Genomic DNA, 25,131 nt, shown 5'->3' with positions numbered 1-25,131 from the left:
TTGCCCTGGCCTGGGTGGCCCGGTGGTTAGAGTGTTCGCCCGGAGCAGTGAGGGGTCTCGGGTTTCATTCCCGGTCAAGGGCAGGCACCTGGGTTGCGGGTTCGCTCCCCGCCCGCTTGGGGTGCGTGCAGGAGGCAACCAGTCCGTGTGTCTCTCTCACATCGATGTTTCTCGCTCTCCCTCCCCTTCCCTCTCTCTGAGATCAAGGCTGCCCGCGACATACAGACCACCGCGGTGCGTTAACCGTGAAAACATCCCTGTTGTATTCTTTATCTGGCTTTGGCCCAAGGGGATGGCGGAACATCGCGAGGAGGAAGGTTCCCGCTGGCCGGGTGCGCGTTTCTCTGAGGACCGGGCAGCTGGCGGTGTCCTGGGCCGCGGGCGTGCGCCCAGGCCGCCGCTGGGCTTGGGGCTGGCGGTCACAGGCCCCTCTTGGCGAGCTGCAGCACCTTCACGTACTGAATCTGCATGGGCGGGTGGAACGCGGCGTCCCAGTTGTATTCGGGCGACAGCAGCCTGGTGGGCTTGTGCAGGAATAAGTATTTGTTCAGGTGGCTTTCGTAGGTGCTGTTCAGCCCCTGCTTGATGTCGTGGAGCATGCCCCCCAGATAGGACTGCACCAGGTCCAGGACCTGCAGGGGCGTGCCCCCCACAAGCGCCCCGTCGTAAAAGAAATCCCCCTCCCCCATGGGGATGCAGGCGGCGGAGCCGGGCCTCCTCTCGTAGGGGAAGTTCTTCTTGTGCTGGAAGTACCACCAGGGGTGGAGCTGGGCCACGACCGTGCCCAGGGCCTCCACCCCCATGTCGCTCTGGAAGACCTGGTCCACGCTCATGCTGAAGAGGAAGTCCACCTCTGCCTTGATGTGGCTCACGATGTAGTCGCCCAAGGTCTTCATGCGCAGGAGGTTCAGGTCCGGCCACAAGCGGTCGGGCCTGAAGTTCAACACCCGGAACGTGCGGAGGGGGATGGGCTGCAGGTAGGGCAGCTGGAACCAGCGGTCCACCAGGACATAGATGACCACCGGGTACCCAGTCATGAAGTGCTTGTTGGCCGACCGTAGGAAGAGCTCCAGGTACTGGTCGATGGCCCTGCAAGAAGCGAGCACAGGGAGACAGATTTCCCGGGGCACACGCTCCGTCACGCAGGTTGTTGAGCTCATGAGTCACCCGCGTTTTGGGACGCGGGGCAGGTACAGGTGGAGGGGCAGGTGGGGTTGGGGGTGGAGGGTTAAGCTGCAGGTCGCAGAGGAGCCTTCAGTTTGGGGACAACAGTTGGAGAGAGGAAGAACTAGTGCTAAATGGATGTCAGTAAAAAGTTAATGACCCAGCCCAGCCGGTGTGTCTCAGTGGATTGGGCTTCGTCTCGTGCACCAAGAGGTCATGGGTTCAATTCTCAGTCAAGGGCACATACCTGGGTTGCAGGTTCGATCCCAGGCCCCCGTCGGGGTGCGTGCAGGAGGCAACCAATCAGTGTGTCCCTCTCACATCTGTGTTTCTCTCCCTCCCTTCCAGTCTCTCTAAAAAAATCAGTGTCAAAAAATATCCTCAGGTGAGGATTTTTTTAAAAAAAGGTAACAACCCAGTGGAAGGAGAGGGCTATGGCCTGGGCCCCAGGAATGGTGGTTGCGGGAATCACGAGCCCCTCTCTGAAGGCAGAAGGGCCGTGGGTGCTGTGCTCCTTGGATTTTACGTGGAAAAGGGCAACGGGGAGTGGGCCCTACCTGCCGGAGGCAAAGACGGCCAGGCCCACGGTGAGGTTCTGCCTCTGGTAGTGTCTCTGCAGGACCTGCCTGTCAAAGGTGCCTTCCCAGAGGATAGGGGCCAGCCAGTCCGTGGTCGTCACCACATCGGGCCGTTTTCTGTGGAGCGGACGAGACACGGCTGCAGTGAGCGGGCCCTGCGTTGATCGGGGACAAGGCAGGGGAGCCCCTCTCACCAACCCTTACTCAACTGGGCCAGAGGCTCGCTAGCCACAGCAATAAGACAAGAAAAGGAAATTACGGGCATTGGCTTGGAAAGGAAAAAATGATACGGCCCCTATTTGCCAATGACTTGATTGTCCACGTAGGAGATCCTAGGGACGGGGGAGATTACCCTATCACGCCACGCTGAGTGGCACCGTGTGTGTGTGTGTGTGTGTGTGTGTGTGTGTGTGTGAGAGCGCAGATGTCCTGTTCTTACCTGGGATCAAACCAGTCTGAGAGCCGAAGGTCTTCTTGATTCCTGGGTGCAGAGGGAAAACCGAGTTAGCCGCCGTCATTCGTTCAGCAGATGTTTGCCGGGCCCGTGGCCTGGCAGGCTGCTTGGCGCTGTGTCTACCGCTGTGCGGGTACAGCCCAGCCCCTGCCCTGGGGACGCCGACTCGGAGGAGCCCGAGTGGTCCCAGAGGTGGGCGCTAACGGGGCTTCTGGGAGCGTACGTGGCACGTTCACCTCAACTGGGGCCAGGGGGAGCCCCTTGGAGAGAAGGTAGCTCACCTGGTCTGGACGGGACAGGTGGTCAGGGAAGGGTCAGGGTAAGGAGGTGATGGCCAGAGGCAGGGGGCGAGGAGGAGGGCGAAAAACCCCAACAGCAGATTAGAGGGCGCGTGGCAGGATGAAACGCAGATTTAATTCACTCCCCCCCCCCAGGAGCCGCTTTGCTATGTGCCGGCGTAAAGGTGGCGTTGACTGTGCGTTCGAGTTAATCTGTCATCGAGCTCCTTGGGCAACGCCCTCCTGGGGCATTTTGTGAACACAGGAGCTAGCTCTGAGGGGGCATCTGTTCTGACATTATCAGAAGCGTCCTTTGTCACAGGTGTGTCGTCACAGGGTCCCCAGGATGAGACAGTCTCCCTTCTTTTAGAAGGTTGGTGCTGCTCACGCCTGGGGTCCTGGGGAAGGGCTGGTGAGTAGAATCACGGTGGGTGGGGGTCCTGACCTGAGACCTTGAGCCACGGCAGTCAGCCTGGTCCCGGGGAAGGAGGGGCTGGGCCGGTGAGACCCAGTGGGACTGTTCCACGTGTCCGTGGCTCCCAGGCCCCCTCCTCTCATGCCCCCTCCTCTCCTCTGGGCCAGACTCAGCCCAAACCCCATTCTACACACCCAGCTGTTTCCAACCCAGGCCCAATGAGCCTGAGGTCAGCCTTCTTCACACAAAACTGCACCCACGTCTGCCCACCACAGAGCTTGCAAACCAGGAGGCTCCCTGCCCTTCGTCTCTGAGCCACAGACGCCCTCCTAGCTGCTGGTGACGCCAGCAGAGGGGCAGCCCTGTCCCCACTGTCTCCAGGGAGCTGCTGTTCACTAAAGCTTATGCAATGCTGCCCTCTCGTGTCCTGTCTCTTTCCTGCTATGCACACACACACACATTCACATGCACACGCGTGTACACACACGCACGCAAGGGCACAAGTGCCCATGGGCATGCACATGCGCGTGAGCACACACACACATGCACACACGCACACACGCACACATGTGCAGACATGCACACAATGCATGCACACACATGCACGCACACGTACACACATGCACACAAGGGCACAAGTGCCCATAGGCATTCACATGCACGTGAGCACACGCACGTGTACACACAGAGCCACATGTACACATACACACATGCTTGTGTACATGGGTGTGCACACACTTGTACACACACACGCTGGGTGTCCCTGGGATTCTGTCTTTGCTTTTCTGTTCTCCCTGCTCCATCTGTGGGAACCACTCAGCTCCTGCGGTTTTGCTCCCCAGCTTGTGGGTCTTCACAGCACAGATTCCTCTAGAGAGGAGCCTCTTCTGCGGGGAGCACGGGTCCGAGGATGTCCGCCAGTCCGAGGGCATTTCCTGTTTACCTGAGATAGCGCCCCACCCACAGGAACGACAGGACAGACAAGACCAGCAGCAGGAGTTTCTTCTTAGAATTCACTCTCATCTGGAGGGAAGAGAGGTGGAGCGAGGCGGGCAGGGGTCACCCCTCCGCCACCTCTAACGACGGGCCCAGGTTCAGGCGCTGGGGTCCACTCCCTGACCCTCAGCCTGGGGGCAGAGCCCTTGCTCTGGAACCTCCTCTGAGGACCGAGGGCCCACAGCCGGGACACTCCTCATCCCCGTCCCAAGGCCACGGTTTACCCTTCCTTCCTCCCAGATAGAACATGGATCACTTGACCGGAAACCACGCCGTCTAAGCCCACACCGGGGTAGACGCTGGTACCGGGGTTGGTGTACCAGTCAGAGGGTTACCCCGTGATGTGGACCCGGTGCGGCCCAGGCCTGCTGGGTGGGTTTTCTGTGGGCTCCTGTTCCCAGGCCTGCAGGGACCAGGCCACCGAGCTGTGTGTGAGCTCCTGGTGGCTCGCTCCCGCCCACTCGGGTGACAGCGGGCTCTGGGCACCTGTGCCTGCCAACCCGGCAGCCACTCGCCACGGGCCCACTGATCGTGGGAGACGTGGCTGGCTCAGCGGCTGAGCATCGACCTATGAACGAGGAGGTCGCAGTTCGATTCCCGGTTGGGGCACGTGCCCAGGTTGTGGGCTCGATCCCCAGTCGGGCGCCTGCAGGAGGCAGCCGATCAATGACTCTCATCATTGATGTTTCTCTCTCCCTCTCCCTTCCTCTCTCTATAAAATCAATAAAACATATTTTTTTAAAAATGAAAGAAAGTTGGACATTACAAATGTGGTTCGTGGTATGTTCCTAGTGGGCAGTTCTTGGACGTGGCCACCCTTCCTGACTTCCCCCGGGCAGTGCTCACGCCTCCGAAACATGAAGTTGAAGGAAAGTCACAGGGGTGGGGTAGGGCGGGGCCCCTCAGTGACGTCATCCAGACTCCCCACATCCCTCCGACTGGTCCCTTTACCTTGGTTAGAGTGACGTAGGAGACACCCAAAGATGTCCCACGAGAACGGAGGTTTCCAAGCGTTCACTCTTCGGGTCTCGCTGTCCCCTGCTCCTGGTGGCTGAGCCTTCTGCGGGTGGTGACGTCAGCAGGCCCTTTGATGATGTGAGCGTGGGGCGGTGTGTCACAATGACGGCCTGCCAGGGGCTCCTCCCGGTTGCCAGACGATGATCTTTGTCCGTTTGAGTAATTAAAGGATATTTGTAAATGTGCTTGTCGTTTCCCCTGCTGTCCCCTGGCCCTGGGGACGGGCCCCGTCCCAGGGAGGAATCGTGCCCGGGATGTGTTTATGCACCTGGCAGGGGCGGGAGGCAGGGGTGGGCAACGGCCTGCCATCTTGGTCCTCTAGACAATGCCCAGTTCACTCCGAGAGCACACACTCCTTCTGCTATTTAGTGTGTTTTTATTTCATTTTATTTTTTTGTTAATCCCCACTGGAGGACATTTTTCATTGCTTTTCAGAGAAAGTGGAGAAGAGGGAGAGAGAGAAACATCGATGTGAGAGACACGGACGGGTCGCCTCCTGCACGCGCCCTGACCGGGCCCGGCACCGAGCCTGCTCTCCGCGTGTCTGTGTCCCTGCGGCCTCCTCTCTGCTCACACGCGTCTACGCTCACAGCCGCCGGGAAGGGGCGTGTGGATGGTGCTGAGGCCCATGGTTCTGCAGGCCTGTGGCTCACGAAGGCTCCTGGGGTGTGGGGCTGCCTGGAACATAGTAGGTGCTCAATAAACCAGGTATCGATCGACACACGAAATCTGCTCTGCTGTTTGAAATAGGATTTGGTGTCCAGTGCCCTGGTCTGGGCCACTCAGCCTCCCACCCCGACCAGCAGCCCACCTGCGTCTGAGCACAACCCGGGGAGAGGGGGACGTCCCATCCCAGCTCTGGGACCCCAGCCAGGACGGACACGTAGAGGTCAGGCCAACACCTGTCTGACCTCTTGTCTGTCTGCTTCAGCCCTCACCCCTCAAACCCCAAGCATCTCTCCCATTTTTGGCCCCTTGCCCTTTGGAGTGATCACCTTCAGGACCCGTGGAGTTTCACCCCGAAGTCCCAGTCATGGCCTCGAGGCCAGAGTCCCCCCCAGCTGCACCGTGGCCGAAACGCTCTCGCGCCCGCACAACAGGCCGGCGGGGCTGGGCGGGCGGACGGGCTCTGGGGGACTGCCGGCCTCTCAGGGGGCGCTGGGGCCCTGGAGGCATCTGCAGTGGGGCTGGGGGCCGGGGCATCCGGCCGCGCCTGCCCGGCCCGTCCGCCCGCCTTCCCTCTGGCTCCTGACCCAGCCGACGCTCGCGAGCAGACTCCAGAGCGAGCCCGCTGCCGGCTGCCGTCGCGAGCGGTGGGGGCGGCAGCCGCAGGGCCTTGGCTGGGGACGGTGCGGAGGACGGCCGCCCGGGAGCCAGACACCGCAGCGGGGGCTATAAAGGCGCAGGGCCTGGCGGGCAAGGCGCCCGCGGGGGGGATGGCGCTGCTGCTGCTGCTGCTGCTGCCGAGCCTGGGGCTGAGCATTTTCCCCCGGCCGGAGCTCCGGCTGCAGTCGGTGGTGCGCGGGGACTACAACCTGCACAAGGTGGGGGCCTCCCGCACCCGGCCCCTCCCCGGGCCTCTGGCCGTTCCCAAGGGAGCTGCCTCTCCTCCCCCAGCTGTCCTGGCAGCCTGGAGGACCGAGGGGTCCCCTGGGGGCAGAGGGATCCCCGGGGGGCAGAGGGGTCCCCTGGGGGCAGAGGGGTCCCCGGGGGGCAGAGGGGTCCCCTGGGGGCAGAGGGGTCCCCGGGGGGCAGAGGGGTCCCCTGGGGGCAGAGGGGTCCCCCAGGGGGCAGAGGGGTCCCCTGGGGGCAGAGGGGTCCCCTGGAGGACTGAGGGGTCCCCTGGGGGCAGAGGGGTCCCTCAGGGGGCAGAGGGGTCCCCTGGGGGCAGAGGGGTCCCCTGGGGGCAGAGGGGTCCCCGGGGGGCAGAGGGGTCCCCTGGGGGGCAGAGGGGTCCCCGGGGGGCAGAGGGATCCCCGGGGGGCAGAGGGGTCCCCTGGGGGGCAGAGGGATCCCCGGGGGGCAGAGGGGTCCCCGGGGGGCAGAGGGGTCCCCTGGGGGGCAGAGGGGTCCCCGGGGGGCAGAGGGGTCCCCTGGGGGCAGAGGGGTCCCCCGGGGGGCAGAGGGGTCCCCTGGGGGCAGAGGGGTCCCCCGGGGGGCAGAGGGGTCCCCTGGGGGCAGAGGGGTCCCCCAAGGGGCAGAGGGGTCCCCTGGGGGCAGAGGGGTCCCCTGGAGGACTGAGGGGTCCCCTGGGGGCAGAGGGGTCCCCCAGGGGGCAGAGGGGTCCCCTGGGGGCAGAGGGGTCCCCGGGGGGCAGAGGGGTCCCCTGGGGGCAGAGGGGTCCCCCGGGGGGCAGAGGGGTCCCCTGGAGGACTGAGGGGTCCCCTGGGGGGCAGAGGGGTCCCCTAGAGGACCAAGGGGTCCCCTGGGGGCAGAGGGGTCCCCTGGAGGACTGAGGGGTCCCCTGGGGGCAGAGGGGTCCCCTGGGGGCAGAGGGGCCCCTGAGGGCAGACGGGGTCTCTAGAGGACAGAGGGAGGCCCTGCCTGGGAGCCTTTGGCCCAGGGGCCGGCCCCAGGAGGGAGGCATGGAGAAGCCCCAGAGCCGTCCTGCAGGCCCCCCACCCACGGGTGCCTTTGTCTGCAGGTTTCGGGGGTCTGGTACTCTGTTTACATGGCCTCGGACAACATGAAGCGGATTGAAGAAAACGGGGACCTGCGGGTCTTCGTTGAAAAAATTAACGTCGTGAACAACGGCAGCCTGCAGTTCTTTTTCCGTTTCATGTGAGTGCCGCCCAGTCAGCGGGTGGGGACGCGGTGCCCTCAGCCCCCCAGGCTCGTCCTGCACGCCCTGCGATCAGCCTCGACCCCGGGGGCGCGCTGCAGGGGGGGGAGGGGGACGGAGATGGTGGGCGGGGTGGGGGGCCGGCGCTGGGGCTCACCCGGGCCCGTGTGCAGGCTGAACGGGGACTGTGTGTACGTGACCATCGTCTGCGAGAAGACAGAGAAGAGCGGGGAATACACCCTGGCCTGTAAGTGGACGCTCCCGCCCTCGGGCCTCCGCCGGTTTAGGGGGTCTTATGGGGCCCTGACAGCTTGAGGCCCCAGCCTAGCACGTAACCCGGCGGAGGCCCCGTGGGAGGCGAGCGCTGGTGGGCCCGAGGCTGGGCCACCCGAGCGGGCGCCGTGTGCTCCCACCGCCCACCCAGCCAAGACCTCCTGGCCCAGCGCCCAGCCCCTCGCCACGCGGCACCCCAGTGCCTAGCTTGTGGGTGCCGGTGACGGCAGGGCCAGGGCCGCTCTGAGCCTCATCTCCACGCAGACGAGGGAGACAACAGGGTCCTGATCTCGGAGACCGACTACCAGCTGTACATCACCTTCTACCTCCTCAACGTCAGGAACGGCACCCGGACCCAAGTGCTGGCTCTTTACGGTACCGCCCGAGGCCTGCCGACCGCCTGGGGACCCGGCGGGGCTCCCTCGGACCCCCCACCCCGGGGACAGGCCCCCCCGGGGGGGTCATTCCAAAACCCCCACTCACGGCCAGACCCCATCTCAGGGGCAGGGCGGCCGGGCCGGCAGCCACACCCCGCGGCCTCCCCGTGGCCAAGGCCCCTGAGACGCTCCCACAAGGACAGTGAGGGAGCCCTCCCTGCCGCTCTGTCCTCAGGACGGATACAGGACCTGTCCCAGAGCTTCCTGGACCGGTTTAAAAGGGTCTGCAGAAGATACGGACTTGGCCCACAAAACATGGTCGAAATGAGATACCTAGGTAGGCCGTGGCTTCCCGGGACGCCCGCTCGGCCAGGCCCTGACGGGGAGCCAGAGGGCCTGGGGGGTGTAGACCCCAGGAGGCTCCTCTGAGAGCCGCTCTGTCTCCCCAGATCGGTGTTACAAATAACAGAGGCCGAGGAGACCCCGGCTGTCGGCCGGCAGTGGGTGAGCTCTACTGGGGGTGCAGGTGCCGGGCAGTGGGAGGCTGGCGGACGGTGGGGATGCTTCTCCCAGCCCAGCCCTCAGGGACCTGTGGGTGTCCTATGGGTGGCAGGGGCTGAGCAAACATGGACCCCGCCCTGTGTCACTGTCCTGGGGCTGCTGTCACCAGTGGCCACAATCTGGGTGACCTATAACCACAGATTCGTTGTCCTGCATCTCTGGACGCCAGACATCTGACATCAAGGGGTCCCAGGGCCACGGTCCCTCCGGAGTCTCCGGGGCGGGTCCTTCCTGCCTCTCCCAGCTCCCGGCGGCTCAGGGGCCCCTGGGCTTGTGGCCATGTCCCTCTGCCTCTGCGGTGACGCGCCTTCTCCCGTGTCTGTGCCTCTCCTGTCTCTTACAAGGACACCTGTCATCGGATGCAGGGCTGGGTGATCTGGGGTGATCTCGGGATCCTTACATCACACCTGTGAAGACCCTTTTCCAAGTACAGCCCTGTCCACAGTTCCTGACGCTGGGGTTTGAACACAGACACATCTGGGGGCACATGCAGGTGCCAACATGGGGGGGCTGAAGGGTGCCGGGGATCTCTATTGTCCTCACAACCTCGTGTGAACCTACAGTTATCTCAGAATAAAAGGTGAAACGAGTGTGCGTCCCTCCTTCAGGGCTCGTCCCCGACGTGCTAACAGGCTCCTTGCCCATCCCTCTCCTGCCTCGTCCGACGGGGCCCCTCCCCGCTGCCCCCGGCCTCCCCGCTGCCAGGCACAAACTCGGCCCAGTGCCCACCTCCGTCAGTGCCCGGGCTCCTGGGCCCTCTGCCCCCACCCAGGGCTCCCTCCACCGCCCTGCTTCCCCTCGGAGCAGGGACCAAGCTTCCCGCTCGCTCATGCTCCTGTGCTGCTGGGTGGGGCGCAGCCGGAGAGGGTGAGGAGGGGGCTCTGCTGGCCCTCGGCGCCCCCAGTCTCAGGAGCAGCTGGCCTTGCCCCTCCCTCCGAAAGTGGGCACAGCCTGAGACCCTCCCCACCGCCTGCTGCCCCAGAAACCCCCAGGATGGGGACACGGTCTGGACAGCCCTGGCCGGCGTCAGCCCCAACCCCAGGGGCTTCTCCCTCATGGTTCACACTTTCAGGGTGCCAGGGGGAGCTCGCCCCCCCAGCACCAGGGTCTGCCGGTCGTAGCTGAGTCAGGCTGCTTCTGGACCAGGGCTCCAGCTCTGGGCTGTGGCGGGTAGAGCGGTTTGCACCCCTTCCAAGGACAGAGCAGCTCCGTGTGGATGGGTGAACCGGGGGCGCCGGGCACTCCCACGTCCGGCCCGCCTCCAGCTCCCTGTCCGGAACCTCGGTCCAGCCTGCTGGGCTGTGGCCAGGGACACGTAGGAAGCTGCCCACTCAGCTGGGGCTGCCGGTGCGGAAAGCGGGCATTTGGGGGGTAGGCCGGGTCTGTCCGGGTGGACGCTCGGGAGGTGGTGGCTGAAAGTGCGCGAGGACACCCGGGACCACAGAGATGCACTGCGCTGCCCACAGGAGGTGCAGAGGGGGGCTGGGCCCGAGCTGGAGGGGTCCCCAGGCCCCGCCATCTGAGCCAGGCTGTGGTGCTCACATGGGGCTGGGGCTGACCTGTGGGCTCCTGCAGCCCAACCCGACCCGGACACCCCGGTGGACAGGTGACAGGTGGGCAGGGCAGCTGAGCCCCAGGGCCCGGGGTTCAGGGCAGAGCAAGACTCGTCCAGTGGAGCCCGAGGGCACCACCGAGACACCGTCATCACTGTTGGCATTTGGGGCAGCTGAGGTCAAACCTCAGTGAATGATTCCGACAAGAGCCGTGAGTCGGCCCTGGCCGGTGGCCCCGCGGGCTGGCGTGTCACCCCAGACACCAAGAGGTTGCGGGTTCGATTCCCGGTCAGGGCACACGGGGGAGGCGACTGATCACTATTTCTCTCACACTGATGCTTCTCCCTCTCTCCCTTCCTCGCTAAAATCAGTAACAGCATATCCTCTGGCGATGACGGACTCAGCGCGCTTGTGCGAGGACAGGACATGGGAAAGACGCTCGGCCACTCCGCTCCTTCCTGTCCAACCTCGCCCCGCTTTCTACCATCAAAAGTGCTGTTGTTTTCAGGTGACGAGGGCGTTGGTCACCCCACTCGCCAGCCCGTCATGTCCCTGCCAGTTAATCGAGACGCACAGGGGACAGCTGCGGTGGCCTCGCCTCGGATCCGCTGCCGAGGAAGCAGGTGGAGCAGGGCGCCGGGGGCACCGGAGGGGGTGCCAGCAGCATTTTCGGAGGCTGGGTCCGGCAGGGGTGGGGGCTTTGAAGTCCCGAATTTCCTGGCTGACCCGAGGGCCCCACCTCAGGGCATGAATTCCCACGGGGCCAGACTCCCCCAGTCTAGCCAGAGGGTGGGAAGGCCGGGGGGGCGGGGGGACAGGAAGGACAGGCCCCTGCCTTCCCACCCCAGCTGGACGAGAGGGCGGGAGGTGCCCACGCGTGTGGCCGCTTCCTTCCAGAAGGTGCTTCCTTCTCTTTGGCCTTAGATGACAGAGGCAGGAGGAGGTCCCCTGGTGGGTTTTATCCGGAGCAGCGACAGGCATGAGCACCCACCGATGTGATTCCTGGCCCAGAATGCCTGGGCCGGAGATGGGTCCCCACTCGGGGGTCTGAGAGCAGAGGAGGCTCCAGGCGTGCTGTCCCCCCACCCGTCTCATGTTCCCTCCCTTCAGTCCCAAAGCCCTGGGTGGGGATGGCCCAGGGCTGCCTGGGAAGCTGGTGGCACCCATGGGTGCAGCTGACTCTGCTGCTTCCAGGTCTGCACAGGTGCTGCTGCACAGAGACGGCCCAGGAGGAGGAAAGCACAGCCCGGCCACAGACCCCACAGGCCAACGGTGCAGGTCCAGGAGGAAGCGGGTGTAGGGACAAGGGGCGCCGAGAAAAGGGGTCTCGCAAGGTCCCGCACCCCAGTGCGCGGCAAGGCTGGTTTCCGTCCAGTTGCAGCAGGCGGGCAGTGCTGGGGGCTTGTTTGGGGGATGGCAGAGAGCTGGGCGAGGACAGCTCAGAGGAAGGTCCCTTCCTGTACCAGCCAGTGCCACCCCTTGTCCTGGCATTGTCTCTGCATCAGGCAGGCAGACCATCAGCTGGCTTTAGGATCCAGGACACCTTGGGTGCACATCCCCTCCCTGAACCTGGCCTCAAGGAATGTGGCCTACACCTGCACCTGTGCACACCTGCACCTGTGCACACCTGTCCCCTGTGCACACCTGTCCCCTGTGCACACCTGCACCTGTGCACACCTGCACCTGTGCACACCTGTCCCGTGCACACCTGTCCCCTGTGCACACCTGCACCTGTGCACACCTGTCCCCTGTGCACACCTGTCCCCTGTGCACACCTGTCTCTTGTGCACACCTGTCCCCTGTGCACACCTGTCCCCTGTGCACACCTGTCTCTTGTGCACACCTGTCCCCTGTGCACACCTGTCTATGACATGGGTGAGTCCCTGTTCCTCCTCTGGGGGCTGTCCCTTCAGACCCTTTGCCCATTTTTTATTCATTTTATTTTATTTTATTATTTTATTTTATTTTTTGGTTAACCCCCACCCAAGGATATTTTTCCATTGAGTTTTTTAGAGAGAGTGTGGGGGGAGATAAACATCCATGTGACAGAGACACATCGACTGATTGGCTGCTTGCCTCCCACAGGTGCTCTGACTGTGCCTGGGGATCAAACCTGCAACCCAGCTACATGCCCCTGACCGGGAATCGAACCCGGGACCCTTCGGTGCTGGGGCCGACGCGCTAACCGCCGAGCACACAGGCCAGGGCATTTGCCCATTTTTTAGTTTGTTTCCCTTCTCTTCCTTGGTGATTTTTAATTCCCCTTTTGCATATTGATTTGATACCCCCCTTCCCCACCCCTAACGCCAGGCATCCTCCTGGTCACTGCATCTTTGTCTTCTCACTCGGAAATACAAGACCTTCACTCTCGCCCAGTCCTGGCTCTCCAGCCGCCTGCGCCCCCTCTCCGCGGCCTCGTGCATCTGCAGGACTCTGCTGACTCTGCCTCCAACCAGCTGTGTGACCTTGGTCATGGCTCTTGACCTCTCTGTGCTTCGGGTTCCACACCTGCAAATTGTGGATAAGAGCAGCTACGCCACGAAGCTGTCATCATGAGGAACAGGTGAGTGTAAGGTACTTAAGACAGGGCCGCTCATCGGAACCAGCTCGGGGCTGTCGCAGCTGTCGCCAAGGTGGAGCGTGAGCCCTGGGAGTCCACCGGTGGCTATCGCCGGATTCTCAGCACCCAACAACGAGTCTGGCCCATAAACACCCGAATTAAATCATCGGTTGGGGTGCCTGTGCTCTGGGCCAGGAGCAAGGACACAGGGTGTCCTCCCTCGAGGTCGGGATGTCGGGACTGAGCTCGAGTCCAGGATGGGCAGAGTGACATTTCAAAGCCAGAAGCATGGGGTTTGGAGAGTGGGACGGAGGTGACCTTGGCCATGCCTGGGCACTTGGCCAGAGGAGTGTCATCGCCTCTGGAGGAGTCAGGACGGTTCCAGAATGTTCTGGAAAGAAGAGTAGCGGGAGGGACTCGTGGCAGGGACTTGCGGCAGGCCCTGGAGGTGACCCAGCACAGCACTCACAAGTGACACCTGGCTCCTGGATGAGGTGTGAACTCCAGCGCTGACCCCTCCACGGGAGGGCCTATCGAAGTGGCAGGGCCTGTCCTACCCAGATATCAGGTACGACCCTGAAGAAAACTGATGGGCAAGGCAGCCCCACTTCAGGGGTCAAGGGCGGGCCTGGGCATGGCTGCCTGGGGGTCACCTTCATGCCAGGGGTGCCCCACTGTGCTCGGGTGACAGCTGGGCACCTGCTGGGGGCAGGCATGTAACAGCCGAGAATGCGGGTTCCAGGGCAGATGGGGCCTGTGCCCTGCCCAGGCCCTGCAGGGCGGGATCTGGCACAGGGGGAACAGTGTGGGCTGGATGGTCAGGCCAGGGTCTGGGGAGGGTCTCCTCTCAGTGAACACCTGGGATGGGAGATGGAGAGGTGGGCACGTCCCTGGCAGTAGGGCAGGGGCCCCACAGTCACACCCTCCTCCCCAGCAGGGGTCCCCAGCCCAACACAGGTGGGTGGGAGGCTCCGGGGCAGGATCTCTGTGGCCAGAGGCTGGAAGAGCGTGCTGAGCAGCACCGAGTGCCGCCTCCACCACGTAATGACTCATGGTCCAAGGAGCAGGTGGATGGGGGAAGCGTGGACAAAGGGTGGGGGGCGGAGCAGCTGGCCAGCTCCCAGACTGAGGCTGGCTGTCACCATCGCCCAGCCAAAGACACGGTCCTCCCCGAATGTCCCAGCTGAGGGGGGTGGCCTGGCAGTGCCGGGGTCCTGCTGGGCCCTGTGTTGCAACCAGGACCCTCAGTGGGGCAGGAGGCAGGGGAAGGGGTGGCCAGGAAGCTGGGGAGGGGATGGAAGCTCCACCCCCAACCTGACTCCCCCCCAACCTGACTCCCCCAAATAAGCCGGCAACCGTGCATTAGAACTCTCCAAACCGCCCCTGAGCGCCACTGCCTCCAACAAGAGCTGTAATTTGGTTCACAAAGGGCCTGAGGAGAGAAGAGGAGAGGAGAGGAGGGGGCGGGAGGAAAGCTGCTCCCGGGAGCCCCATGGCTCCTTTCAGCTCCTGCCCAGCCCAGCCTAGCCCCCCACAGGCCCCTTCTTCCTCCAGCTCACCTGGGGCTCAGCTTCAGAAAAAGGGCCATCACTCCCCCGGCTGTCACGGCCCCACAGCCATCACTCGCCTGCTGTCACGGGCAGGAAGGCGGCCAGGCCCACGTCCAGGCCCACCTCCAGCCCAGGCGCAGGCACCCACACTCCTGACCGTTCCCAACACTGCCCCCCATTCGTGGGTGTGAGGCAGCACCAAGGAGCTCTGCCTGCCGCCTGCGTTGGGGCTCGCCTCTCACCTTCCGTGGGCAGCCTGGGGGAGGGTGTGGTCCCATCTCTCTGTCCCCTTTGGGCCTGAGTTGGGCTCTGAGGAAGTTGAAGTCTGGCTTCCAGACCTTCCTCCCTGGGTGCTGGGGGGAGGTCAGCACTGGGGGGGGGACGGCAGACCCCCGGGGCTCAGGGCAGGGCTCTTCCGGGTCAGCCTGGCTGGAGACACCAGGGGCTTGGCTGTCAGAGCCCCGCACCTGACCCCAGGGAGGCAGGCCCGCTCCCACGTGGGTGGGGCCCAGACAGCCCCGGAACTTGGCTCTGAGTCTCCTCCTGGGTCATGGGACCCGGACTCACGGTGTACGGCCAGGCGCTGGCCTCAGCCTGCGCCGTGCACTCGGTCGCCTCCAGCGAGCTCGTGGCACTGGGCCGGTGTCGGGGCCTGCAGCGTCCCACCCACCGAGGAGAGGCAATCGCCTGCATTGGACAACACGTGTGTGTAAACCCACAGGACTGCACGTAGGCCCGCACACACGGGCTCACGTGTGCACACATATATGTGGTCTTTTAGAAAACACTCTTCAGACCAGGGGCTGTGGGAGCTGACGTGACTACCGAGGAGCCAGGACAGTGTGGCCTGACCAGAGCCCGGCCCAGCCCCGCATGCTCTTGGGGTCTGAACGTTTCTGGACACTGGCAGCCAGGCCCATGGAGGCCCTTCCAAAGCCAGGGCTCCTGGGTGTGGGCTGCTGCCCACTGGCCACGGCTGTGCTCAGAATCTCCAGGAAGGCCACAGGGGCGTGGGGTCCTGTGGATGGTGGGCTGGGGGGCGATAGCCACCCGTGGAACCCACCTGGACCTGGGCCTCCCCGTGCCCCTCCGGTTGCACCCAGGGCCTGGGTTTGTCACGATGTTCTCGAAGCTGCAATTTCTCCCACGCCAGCTGCTCCTCACCTTGGTCTCTATGACTCACGTGGAATGAGTGGAACTTTCTGCTTTGGGGGTGGAGGGGATGCAGGCGTGGGGCAGGGCCTCAGGCAGGGGGCTCTGAGGTCATCCTCTGCAGGGAGGGAGACCCCCCTGGCCTGGAGCACTGACTGGCCTGGGGGTCATGGGAGCCTGGAGCCAAGTGTCTCTGTATGGGGAAGAGCAGGGTGAGCCCCTGGCTGGCCCGGAGACGGGTGCCTGGCTTCACTGTGGCTGGAAAGAGGTGGGGCTCAGAGCCCAGCGACCACGGCCAGACTCAGGGCCTTAGCCACCCCTCGCTGTAACCCATCCCTTCCCCTGATCCTGGGGCTCAGGAGCAGCTGGGACTGAAGCTGTGTCCACCAGTGGAGGAGGGGCCCAAAAATGGAAGCCAGGTGGCCTTTACCCCAGGCCCCCCACCATGGCCTCCTGATGGACCCTCTGGGGACCCTCAGACCAGCCTCATGGGCAAGAGGAATGGGTCCCACTCATACCCCTCCAGGGAGCAGACAGGAACACAGAACGCTCAGTCCGGGGACCCCCTCCCCGAGTTCCAGAGCTGGGTTATTCTGGGTTCCACGAGACCAACACGGCACAGAGACATAAGCCCGGGCAGGCAATGCCTGGGCTCTGAACGGAAGTGGTGCCCCCTGAATTGCATTAATCACACAGAGAAGTCTGCTTCCTCCAGGAAATTGGATCTCCCCTTTAATGCCCATCCTCTGCTTGGCACAGCTCAGCAGCCTCTCGAATTAGAGCACAGATGTGGCACAGACCCAAAATAAAACGCCTGAGTGTGCACGCGCTGCTCAGAGACCCCACTCCCCAGCTGCCTAGTAGGCAAAGAAGTCGAGGAAGATGCTGTCCACCTCGTCCCGAAAGGCCAGGCCCGGGCAGCCTATATCCCAGCCCCATGGCTCCAGAGGGCCGTCCGGGAACTCCTGGGAGCTGGGCCCTGGGTCCACCAGCAAGTCCGGTTCTGTCGTGTCCATCGGGCTGCTCCTGACCGGGGCTCCAGAGTGGACACTGCTACTTCTGCCCTCTAGTGACCCTGGAAGTAGACAGGACATGTCAGCAGAGCAGCAGGTACCCTTGGCTGGGCATGTAGGTGCAGGGTGGGTCAGTGTGCAGGAGAGGCCCATCCCTGCCCATCTGCCCCTGCTCTCCTCCCAGAAGCTCTCTGCTCCTCTGTGAAATGGGGCCACGAGGTGCCAGGACTGATGGGGCCCACGCTTACCGGTCTTGCTCAGGACACAGGAGGACGCTTCAGGCCAGAATCAGGCAACACTAAATTCTACAGACACTTGACTCACACTTGTCCTGACGCCCTTGTGGGGACACAGTCTAGACAAAGGACACTGAGGTCGACTCAGACTGACACACAACCAGCCCCACATGCTCTCTCTCGCAGACACTCCCACGTCCCTTTCCCCTGCCCTTGTGGTGACAGCTCAGCACAGGAGAAATAGCTCAAACACAGGGACGGTGTCACACAGCAAGCTGGGCCGGTCTCATCTCCCCCCAGTCCCAGCCCCGAGTCAGGGTAGCTGAGGCTCCAGAGCCCGCCCCCGATCAGGTGACCTGCGGAGCGTCCCCCACTCACCCGGCCACCACTCAGGACCGGCAGTCAGCAGGGAGGATGGTGCGGCCTCCACATCACATCCTGGCATGGACCTGGACAGGCAAGAAGACCCCACCTGAGCGCTCCCAGGTAAACCAAGAGGAAGGTGCGGCTTCCGGTTCAGGGACACCGGTGGCTCCCTCCCGCCCGCCCCGCGCACCCAGCAGATGCAACCCACTGGTTCCTGTGGGGCCTCCACCAGCTCCCGTCCCACGCCCCAGCTGGTGCTCACCAAGCACCAACTCATTTACCATCAGCCAAAACAGGAAAATTAGCAAAACAAAGTGTTTTCAAAAACACACATTAGAAAGCCACAGGGCCGGGCTTGGTTGATCTGGGCCTGGGTGGTGCAGACACAGGGAGGAAGGAGGGAGGGAGGCACAGAACCTTTCCTGGGGAGGAGGGGCTGGAAGGTGCACACTTGGCAGGCAAGTACATGCACACGCCCGCCGAGGGCCGGCCCACCTGGTGCCCCACGTCACCGCCTGGCTTGTCTCCTCAGTCAGGGGCCCGTGTGGCCCAGGCAGCTCTGAGTCTCTTCGCTCACCAGAGGGGAGGCTGGCTGCCAAGAGCAGGGAGGCCAGGCTAGGGGCGGCCTCAGGACCTGGGAGGGACTCAGGCCTGGGGTCCAGGCAGCCAGATTAGAAGGCCCTATGAGAGAAGCGAGGTGTAGGTCAGCCTTCCCACCTGAGGAGTGGCCCCCCCCATGACCTCAGCCCCTGCCCACTGAGCCCCCGGTCATGGGTCAGGACACACGGACGCAGAGGCAGACAAGCAACCAGGAGAAGGTGACTGCCCAGAGGCGAGGCGCCTGACACCTGGGGCCAGGGAGGCTTCCGGAAGGCGGTGCCCACTTGGCCTCCGGTCAACCACTGGGGCTCGGACCTGGGGGTCCTCGAGCTGCTGCGTGCCTCCTCCCTCCAAGCGCCTGTCAGCCCTGACCTCGGGCACCACCCTCAGACCAGCGCACTGCAGTGTGGCCTCTGCACCCGCGGGTCCTGTGTGTGGATCCTGAGTTTCCTGGTGGCCCCAGTCTGTCAACAGCCCTGCTTTGTCCACAGCAAGACCCAGCTCCTCCTCAGTGGGCACACTTGGGGAGTGGGAAAGCACAATCTCGCCTCCCATGGCACTTGGGGACAATGACACATGGCAAACACATGCAGGCAGCTTAAATGCTGTCGCCACAAAGAGTGGTCCAAAGAGTGACAAACAGCTGAGCAGGGGTCCAGTGTGAGGGCGACGCAGGCATCAGGGGCACCTTGTGGGCTTGTCTGGGGGTGGCATCAGGGAACAAAGGTCCCCAGGTGGAGAAGGGAACAGCCTGGGGTCCATGACTCACCCCAATACAAAACAGAAAGGCCAGGCTCACTGTCACCTAGGAACTGGCACAGGGGGACCTGCAGAGTGGGGGCTGCTCTCGGGGAGCCAGACAGCAGTGGCCACAGGGGTGAGGGGAGAGAGTGAGTCTGTGTTCCCACACTTCCTGGGGAACTGGGGACCATGCTTGTACCCAGTCACACTCACCAGGGAGGGCGACTGGCCTGTCCAGCACCTTGGCCACCCCCATGGGGGCCTCACCCTGGTTCACACCTGTGGTCGCACAGTTCGGGGGTCCGGCTGCCTGGACGGTGCAAAGGCAGAAAGAGACTCTGAACCGTTTGCAACCGTAGCCCCTGTGAGTCCCCAGCTTGGCCAGGACACTAACATGGTCACGGATGCTCCTGTCCCGGGGTCTGGTGCACCTGCTGGGGTTTCACTCGTCAGGGGCAGCTGCAAAACATCCTTCGGCCACTTGTGCCACCCCTCCTCGGAGGGGGTGACGGCCTAAAATGGAAATACAAAAATTGGACACGGTCGCCAGGAGACCCATAGGAATTGTAGGCTGTGGTTGGCCCCTAGCTGCCACGCCTGGGGTCCTGGAGACCACTCTGAGCTCAGACCCTGGTCTTCTGGCCGGGGGCTGGGAGGGTGAAGGCTGTGACCGCCAGGGGCCTCCTGGCAATGGGACTTTTACCCCACTCTGGCACAGTGGGTGAAGACACAGGGCTGGAGACAGAGGACACAGTGTCGCTCCCCAGGAGGTGCGATGACTGGTATTTGCATGAATGGAGAAGTGGCTGTGCAGATGGGAGGGAGCGGTCGGAGCTGCCCGCAGCTCGCTGACCAGGGCCCGCACACACTCACGGTCTGCTGTTCCCCACTGGGCACCATGGTGCCCGCAATCTGGAGGAACTGCACTGGCATCTCCAGGACCGAGGCCATGTCCTCCCATCGGCCATCGAACCAGGGCAGGAGGGCCCGCAGGCGCTCACAGCTCACCGAGATCCGCTTCCCGCATCTGAACAAGCAACAAGCGTCCATGATGAGCCTGTCTGGCCTCGGCCAGGAGAAAGGACTGCAGCCACCAGAAGCCCCCTTACAGCAGCCCCCGGGGGGTACTCAGGTGGAAGGACCACAGGCTGGTCAGCTCTCAAGCGGCCTGAGTCCAGGTCCACCTCAGGGCACAGCCAGCCCGGCCTGGGCCAGCACTGCGTGCAGGGGTGCAGGGGTGCAGGGGAGCTGGGTCCCAGCACAGCCTGGGGTCTCGAGGCCCCAAATGCACCACCTCAGGATGCCCAGGCCTTCAGGTCAGAGAGGGGGCTGCCCTGCCCTGAGTTTTCCTGTCTACCCTAGGGACGTGCCAGCCGTTCAAGCTGCCTGCAGTTTGGCTGCACCCACCCCACCCCTTCTAGGAGCCTGTCCGCCAGCCTCCCCCTGCGCCCACCTGTCCCTCCCGCTGGGCACGTTACAGGGCGGCTGGGCGGGACCCTCGGGCACGGGGCCTTGAGGGGCCTGGAGCCCCCGGGGGTCCTGGGGTGGAGTCGGGGCCAGGCGGGCGGACCTGCTGCTGAGACGTCGGGGACCCGGGAACTGCCGCCAGGGCCCAGGTGCGTGTCTTTAGGGGGCGGCCGGGGCGGTGCAGGACAGGGCGCGGGTGGCCGGACCGCGGCCCACGCTCCCCTCCCCCCGGGGCAGCGGGGAGGTCGGCCCGGGAGCCGCGCGGGGTGGGCCGGGGTCGCGTCCATTTGAGTTGGCGGAAGCGCCCGGCGGCGGCAGCGGGTCAGGAACCCCGGGCACCCTGGGCGAGACCCCAGTTCCCCAGCAGCGCCCCGCGGAGACGGCGCTCGGGACCCGCAGCGTCGGGCGGCCCGAGGCCGAGAGCGCACGGCTGCGGGAGGCCCGCGCGCCCTGCCAGCCCCGCCCACCCACGTGCGCGCCGCCCACGCGCCGCCCAGGTGCTGCCCACGTGCGCCTGCCCCACGCCGAGCTCGGGCCCTGGCCTGTGGACCAACGTTCCTCCCGCGGAGTTGTCGCTGCGTCGGCCCCGGAGCCCTGAGCGGTGCGCGAGAAGGGGGGGAGGGAGCGGGGGAGACGGGGGGGCGGGGGGGCGGGGGGAGGGGGAGACGGGGGGAGGGGGAGACGGGGGGCGGGGGGAGGGGGAGGGAGACGGGGGGCAGCCCGGGTGGTCCGCCTCCTCCGCACCCCGGAGCCAGCCCAGCTCCCCTCGGGCGCGGTCTCCCTGCACCCCCCCACGGGCGCCCCGGGGACAGCCCCGAGCCGGGTGCTGCCCTCAAGCAGTTACCAGCCTGTGCAGGGCTGGGGGGCACACAGAGGGCGCCCTCAGGGTGGCACGGAGACTTCCAGCGCCGAGCTGGGCAGCATGCCAAGCTGGTGCCCACCCGGAGCCCCGGCGGCCGGGGGCCTGTTGCCCAGGGGCCCAGAGGGGGGCGGGTGGGACCCCCTTTGGGGGAAGGAACCGGCGCTATCTAGGGGGGCGGGCTCGTGGGGAGGGCGCGGGGGGAGGGCTGCGGGCAAGCCTGCGGGACCGAGGGCCTGCGAGGGGCGGAGTGGGGGCCCCGCGGACCCGCCCGCCGCCATTCCCCGCGCGGCCGGCAGGGGGCGCCCGGCCCGGCCCCGAGGCTCCGCGCGCCCGTCGGCGGGACAGGGGCGCGTCGGGGGCCGGCCGGGCAGCAGCCGCCCTCGCTGCCCACGCGCGGGGCCCGCGTGTCCCGCCCGAGCGCCGCCGGCCGCGCGCGATGTCCGACCGGGGTCGCAGCCCGGGGGGCGTCCGCGGCGGGGCGCGGGCGGGGGCGCGTGGCGGGGGCCACGCCAACCGGAGCTTCGTGTTCGATGACGGCCCGGGCGCCCCCAGGTACGGTCGGCCGCGCCCTCCCCGCGCGGGGCTCCCGGGTCTGGGCTGGCGCCGCGGGACCCTCACCCCCGCACCCCGCTTCCTGGGCCGGACCCGCGAGCGCCCCCCCGACCACCGTGGGGAACGGGCGCCCCTCGGACCTGGCCGGCGGCCGGCACTCAGGCCAGAGACCAGCAGGTGCGGGGCGGCCGCCGGCCTGTGCCCTTCACGCGAAGGTGCCGGCGCGGCCTTTAGATGCGGGGCTGAGCGTCGCGGGGGCGGGGCGGACCCTCCGGAGCCTGTGCTGCGCCCGCGCCCCCCCCCCCGCCCGGGGCAGAGCCTGGGGGGCCACCCGCGTGGGGGCGGCAGGGCTGTGCCCAGGCCCGGGGCAGGGGTACCCCAGGTAGAAGCGGGTTTTCAAGGGCTCTCTTCCCAGGAGGAGCCCCGATTGAGGGGGGTCCCCATCTCCAGCCGCTGGTTGTCATCTTGGGACCCCGCTTCCCTGGTGTCCGTTTGCCCACCCTGTGCGGGAGGGTTAGCTGACCAGGGCTTCCAGGTGGCCTGGGAGCCGGCCGCGGTCGGCCACCCTTCTCTGTCCCAGGACATCAGGGGGGTCCTGCCTCTCCAGGTGACAGGCCCAGAGGGCACAGCACTCTGGAGGGGCCGGGAAGAGGGGTGACAACCCTCGGGGGGCGTTGCCTCTCCCCCATCTGCTGGGCCCCAGAGGACAGGCGCACAGGTCTGCCTCTCACCCTGTGCCAGGACCTAGGCTCCGGGCGACCCACAGGCTGCCCCTGCCCGGTGTGGCCACCCCAGCTGGGCGGAGCCCTGTCGTCCGGTCCTGTCTGGCTGGGTGGTTCTGAGGCCAGAAGTGGGTGGACAAGGAGACCTGAAAGGCGGGCAGCCTGGTTCTGAGGCTGGGTGCTGCTGCCACCCATTTTCCCTGTGGGATGTGTAAAGTGAGGGGTGGGGTGGATGGTCTTTGAGGGTTGTTTCTGGTGGGGACCAGGCTCAGGAGGGAAAGTCTCTAGCCACATGCCAGGGATTGGAGTGGTCCCTCTGCAGGACGGCCCTGGCCTGGCCAGGGTGTGGGGGCACTGGGAGTACAGCTAGGGGAGGAGTGTGTGCTCTGAGAGCGGGCTGTCCTTGTGGGTTACCCTTCCTGCTCAGCGCAAGGGTACCCCACATAGAAGCGGGCCCCCATGCCATGGGACAGTGCCCCTGTCCATAGGACAGCTTTTCTTCTCGGGGTGCAGCCCCCACACCCTGCTGTGGCAGAGGGAGCCGAGTGTCTCCACCTCAGGCTCTGTCCTGGCAGACTCTCTAGGGCGCCCCCAGAATGCCGGCCCTGACTTTAGCCTAGTTTGGTCAGTAGGCACCTCTGAGTGGCTATTGTGTGTCTGGCCAGGGGGTGGGTGCAGCCAGAGGACAGGATGCAGCCTCAGGACAGGACAGGACAGGACAGGACAGGAGGAGGGTCCTGGGCACCCCGGGGATGAGTGCTGGGCCCTGTGATCTGGGCATGAACCTGCCACCTGACCCTGAGTGATCCTCTCGGGAGTGTGGTGGGGACTCTGCACAGAGGCTGGCACAGGCAGGTGGGTGGGCGGAGCTGCTAGAAGTGTCAGTTGTGATGACTCCAGTTTGAATCCAGCTCAGTGGTGTGTCTGAGCTTCCCCCTGGGACTTGTTGCATATCTGAGGTGTGGCGAGTGCCAAACCCCTTCCCCAGAGACGCCCTTACCCCAGCCATCGCTCTTTAATTATCGTGGAGAGGAAGTGCCTCGCTCTTTGCTGTGGTCAGAGGGACATTTGGCAGCTTTTGGCTTGCCTGGGCACCAAGCCCAGCACTCCACTGCCCCCACCCGTGACACTGCAGTGTCCTTGGGACTCTCCTGGATGCTGGGCAGGGATGGGTGAGCTGTGTACACATGCATGTACACACATACATACATGTGCACATGCACATGTGAGTGCACAGGGCCACATATGCCCACTGCACATGCACACCCACACAGATGCACACATGCACACGGGTGTGAACAGGCACCCCACCCCCAGTTCCTCTGTCAATCATGGCTCTCCAGTCTCCTCAGAACATTTGACCCGAGAACGAATGATTGAAGAATGCATCTTAGGAGAGGGACCGAGTCTCTCAGCCAAAGGGGGTGTCCCTCAGTCACACTCTGGGTCCTGGATGGTCAGTCTGAACATTACACACAATGTGGGCTGCTAGAAGGAGCCGGGTGGGGGGCACTTTCTCAGGACTTCACATGCCAGGCTGAGGAACAGGCCCCTTCCCCGAGGCCTGCCCAAGGACAGGTGACACTTGGCGGGGAGAAGGCTGGTGGTCTCTTGGCTTCCTTATGTCCAGTAACACAAGTCACACACCACCAGTCTCCTCGTGGCACTGTGGATGAGACATGGCCTTTAACCCCCCACTGCCCTCCGAGCTGAGGTCACTGAGAGGTGGGGACAGTCTGTGCATCATCTGCAAGCTGGTCACTCAGAGAAACCTCCACTGACTGGCCTTTTGGAGTGGAGTTGTGTTTGGTGTTTTATATCAACAGGATCCGTGGGACACAGCTGTCCTTGCATGTGTAGACGTGTCCATGTGGGCCACGGGGATCTGCTGTTTCATGGTTCGGCACTTCCCGAGTTAACAGGCATTGGGGCGGGTGTGACGTTACCCCGAGCTGCACCAGGGTCATGCTCTCATGCCACCCCGACCACCTCAACTTTTGGAGGGACAGACCACACCCGACATCCAAGTGCCCCAAAACTTCCAGTGACACAGGCCTTCAGGCTCGGGGAGAGGTCTCAACCAGACCCCAGGGACAAGGCCAGTGAGCAGCTGCTCCCAGTCCTGCCACACGGGCACCTTCCCAGGAGGCCCAGGGCCCTTGCCCTTGGCCATCACAACAAAAGGTCAGGTTTACTTGGACTGTCAGCTCCGGGGTGGGGAGGGACGAGGCAGGAGACCAGGAGGTCTGCTCCCACCCGAGCTCATTCAGATATTCAGTGTCACAGCTGTACCCAGAGGGCGGAGGGGCAGCATACCCTGTCACCTCCCCAGGCCACATTCTGGGGGTGGGGGCCAGGCCTCCAACTTCCAGATCCCCCCCTTCCCTGTCTCCCTGAAGCAAACAGAGGTCCCACCCTCCGAGGTCTCCCACCAGGCCTGCCAAGTCTGGGCCTCAAGGCTGAGAGAGAAAACCCAAAGCAGCTCCGAGAGGCGTGGGGGCAGCAGCCATACCTGGGGGGCTCTGCCATTGAAAGGAGCTTTCAGTGAGAAGGGGGCAAAACCAGAAAAGCACAGCCCCTACCTCTGGCCGTGAGGCTCCCCGCGGCCCAGCCAGCTTGTGACTAAGGAAAAACACAATCGCGCTGATGCAATTAGGAAAATGTTATTTTTCGAATGCTGCCAGCTCCTCGGGGTTGGACCTGTGACCTGGGAAAGCAGCTCCGGGCTGGGACGGTCCTCGAGCAGCTCCGGGCAGCTGTGGGATGGGGTTGCCGACACCTGTGTGCAGCTGGTCTGGGGAGCGGGGAGCCTGGGACAGGTCCTGGGTGGGGGCTCAGGGAACGTGCCTGCCCTTCCCCACT

At 64.5% G+C, this 25,131-nt stretch overlaps 3 protein-coding genes across 3 annotated transcripts; 1 reads left to right on the top strand and 2 right to left on the bottom strand.

Annotated features, from left to right (window-relative positions):
* Nucleotides 1-419: 419 nt before the first annotated feature.
* On the bottom strand, nt 420-3,912 carry GLT6D1 (glycosyltransferase 6 domain containing 1; the record flags this gene model as incomplete). The annotated part of the gene is made up of 4 exons (XM_081151728.1): nt 420-1,089; nt 1,722-1,859; nt 2,182-2,223; nt 3,833-3,912. 4 exons carry the CDS (start codon nt 3,910-3,912, stop codon nt 420-422), a joined length of 930 nt encoding a protein of 309 aa, XP_081007854.1.
* A 2,311-nt stretch (nt 3,913-6,223) lies between these two features.
* Nucleotides 6,224-9,485, top strand: LCN9 (lipocalin 9). Its single transcript, XM_081151240.1, has 7 exons — nt 6,224-6,446; nt 7,547-7,683; nt 7,858-7,931; nt 8,222-8,332; nt 8,570-8,671; nt 8,784-8,838; nt 9,240-9,485. Exons 1-6 carry the CDS (start codon nt 6,339-6,341, stop codon nt 8,798-8,800), a joined length of 549 nt encoding a protein of 182 aa, XP_081007366.1. The 5' UTR covers nt 6,224-6,338; the 3' UTR covers nt 8,801-8,838; nt 9,240-9,485.
* A 7,082-nt stretch (nt 9,486-16,567) lies between these two features.
* Nucleotides 16,568-19,716, bottom strand: SOHLH1 (spermatogenesis and oogenesis specific basic helix-loop-helix 1; the record flags this gene model as incomplete). The annotated part of the gene is made up of 4 exons (XM_081151727.1): nt 16,568-16,785; nt 18,210-18,484; nt 19,061-19,179; nt 19,540-19,716. 4 exons carry the CDS (start codon nt 19,714-19,716, stop codon nt 16,568-16,570), a joined length of 789 nt encoding a protein of 262 aa, XP_081007853.1.
* Nucleotides 19,717-25,131: the final 5,415 nt, after the last annotated feature.

This window comes from Miniopterus schreibersii, assembly GCF_964146895.1.
Source record: "Miniopterus schreibersii genome assembly, chromosome: 11".
Taxonomy (NCBI): domain Eukaryota; kingdom Metazoa; phylum Chordata; class Mammalia; order Chiroptera; family Miniopteridae; genus Miniopterus; species Miniopterus schreibersii.
This window is presented reverse-complemented; position numbering and strand designations above follow the sequence as displayed.

Excerpts from the sequence above, each read along its gene's own strand:
- LCN9 (XM_081151240.1), top strand. The coding sequence starts at position 6,339 with ATGGCGCTGCTGCTGCTGCTGCTGCTGCCGAGCCTGGGGCTGAGCATT. Across the intron at positions 6,447-7,546 it reads GGGACTACAACCTGCACAAG|GTTTCGGGGGTCTGGTACTC; the intron begins GTGGGGGCCTCC and ends CTTTGTCTGCAG. Across the intron at positions 7,932-8,221 it reads CGGGGAATACACCCTGGCCT|ACGAGGGAGACAACAGGGTC; the intron begins GTAAGTGGACGC and ends ATCTCCACGCAG.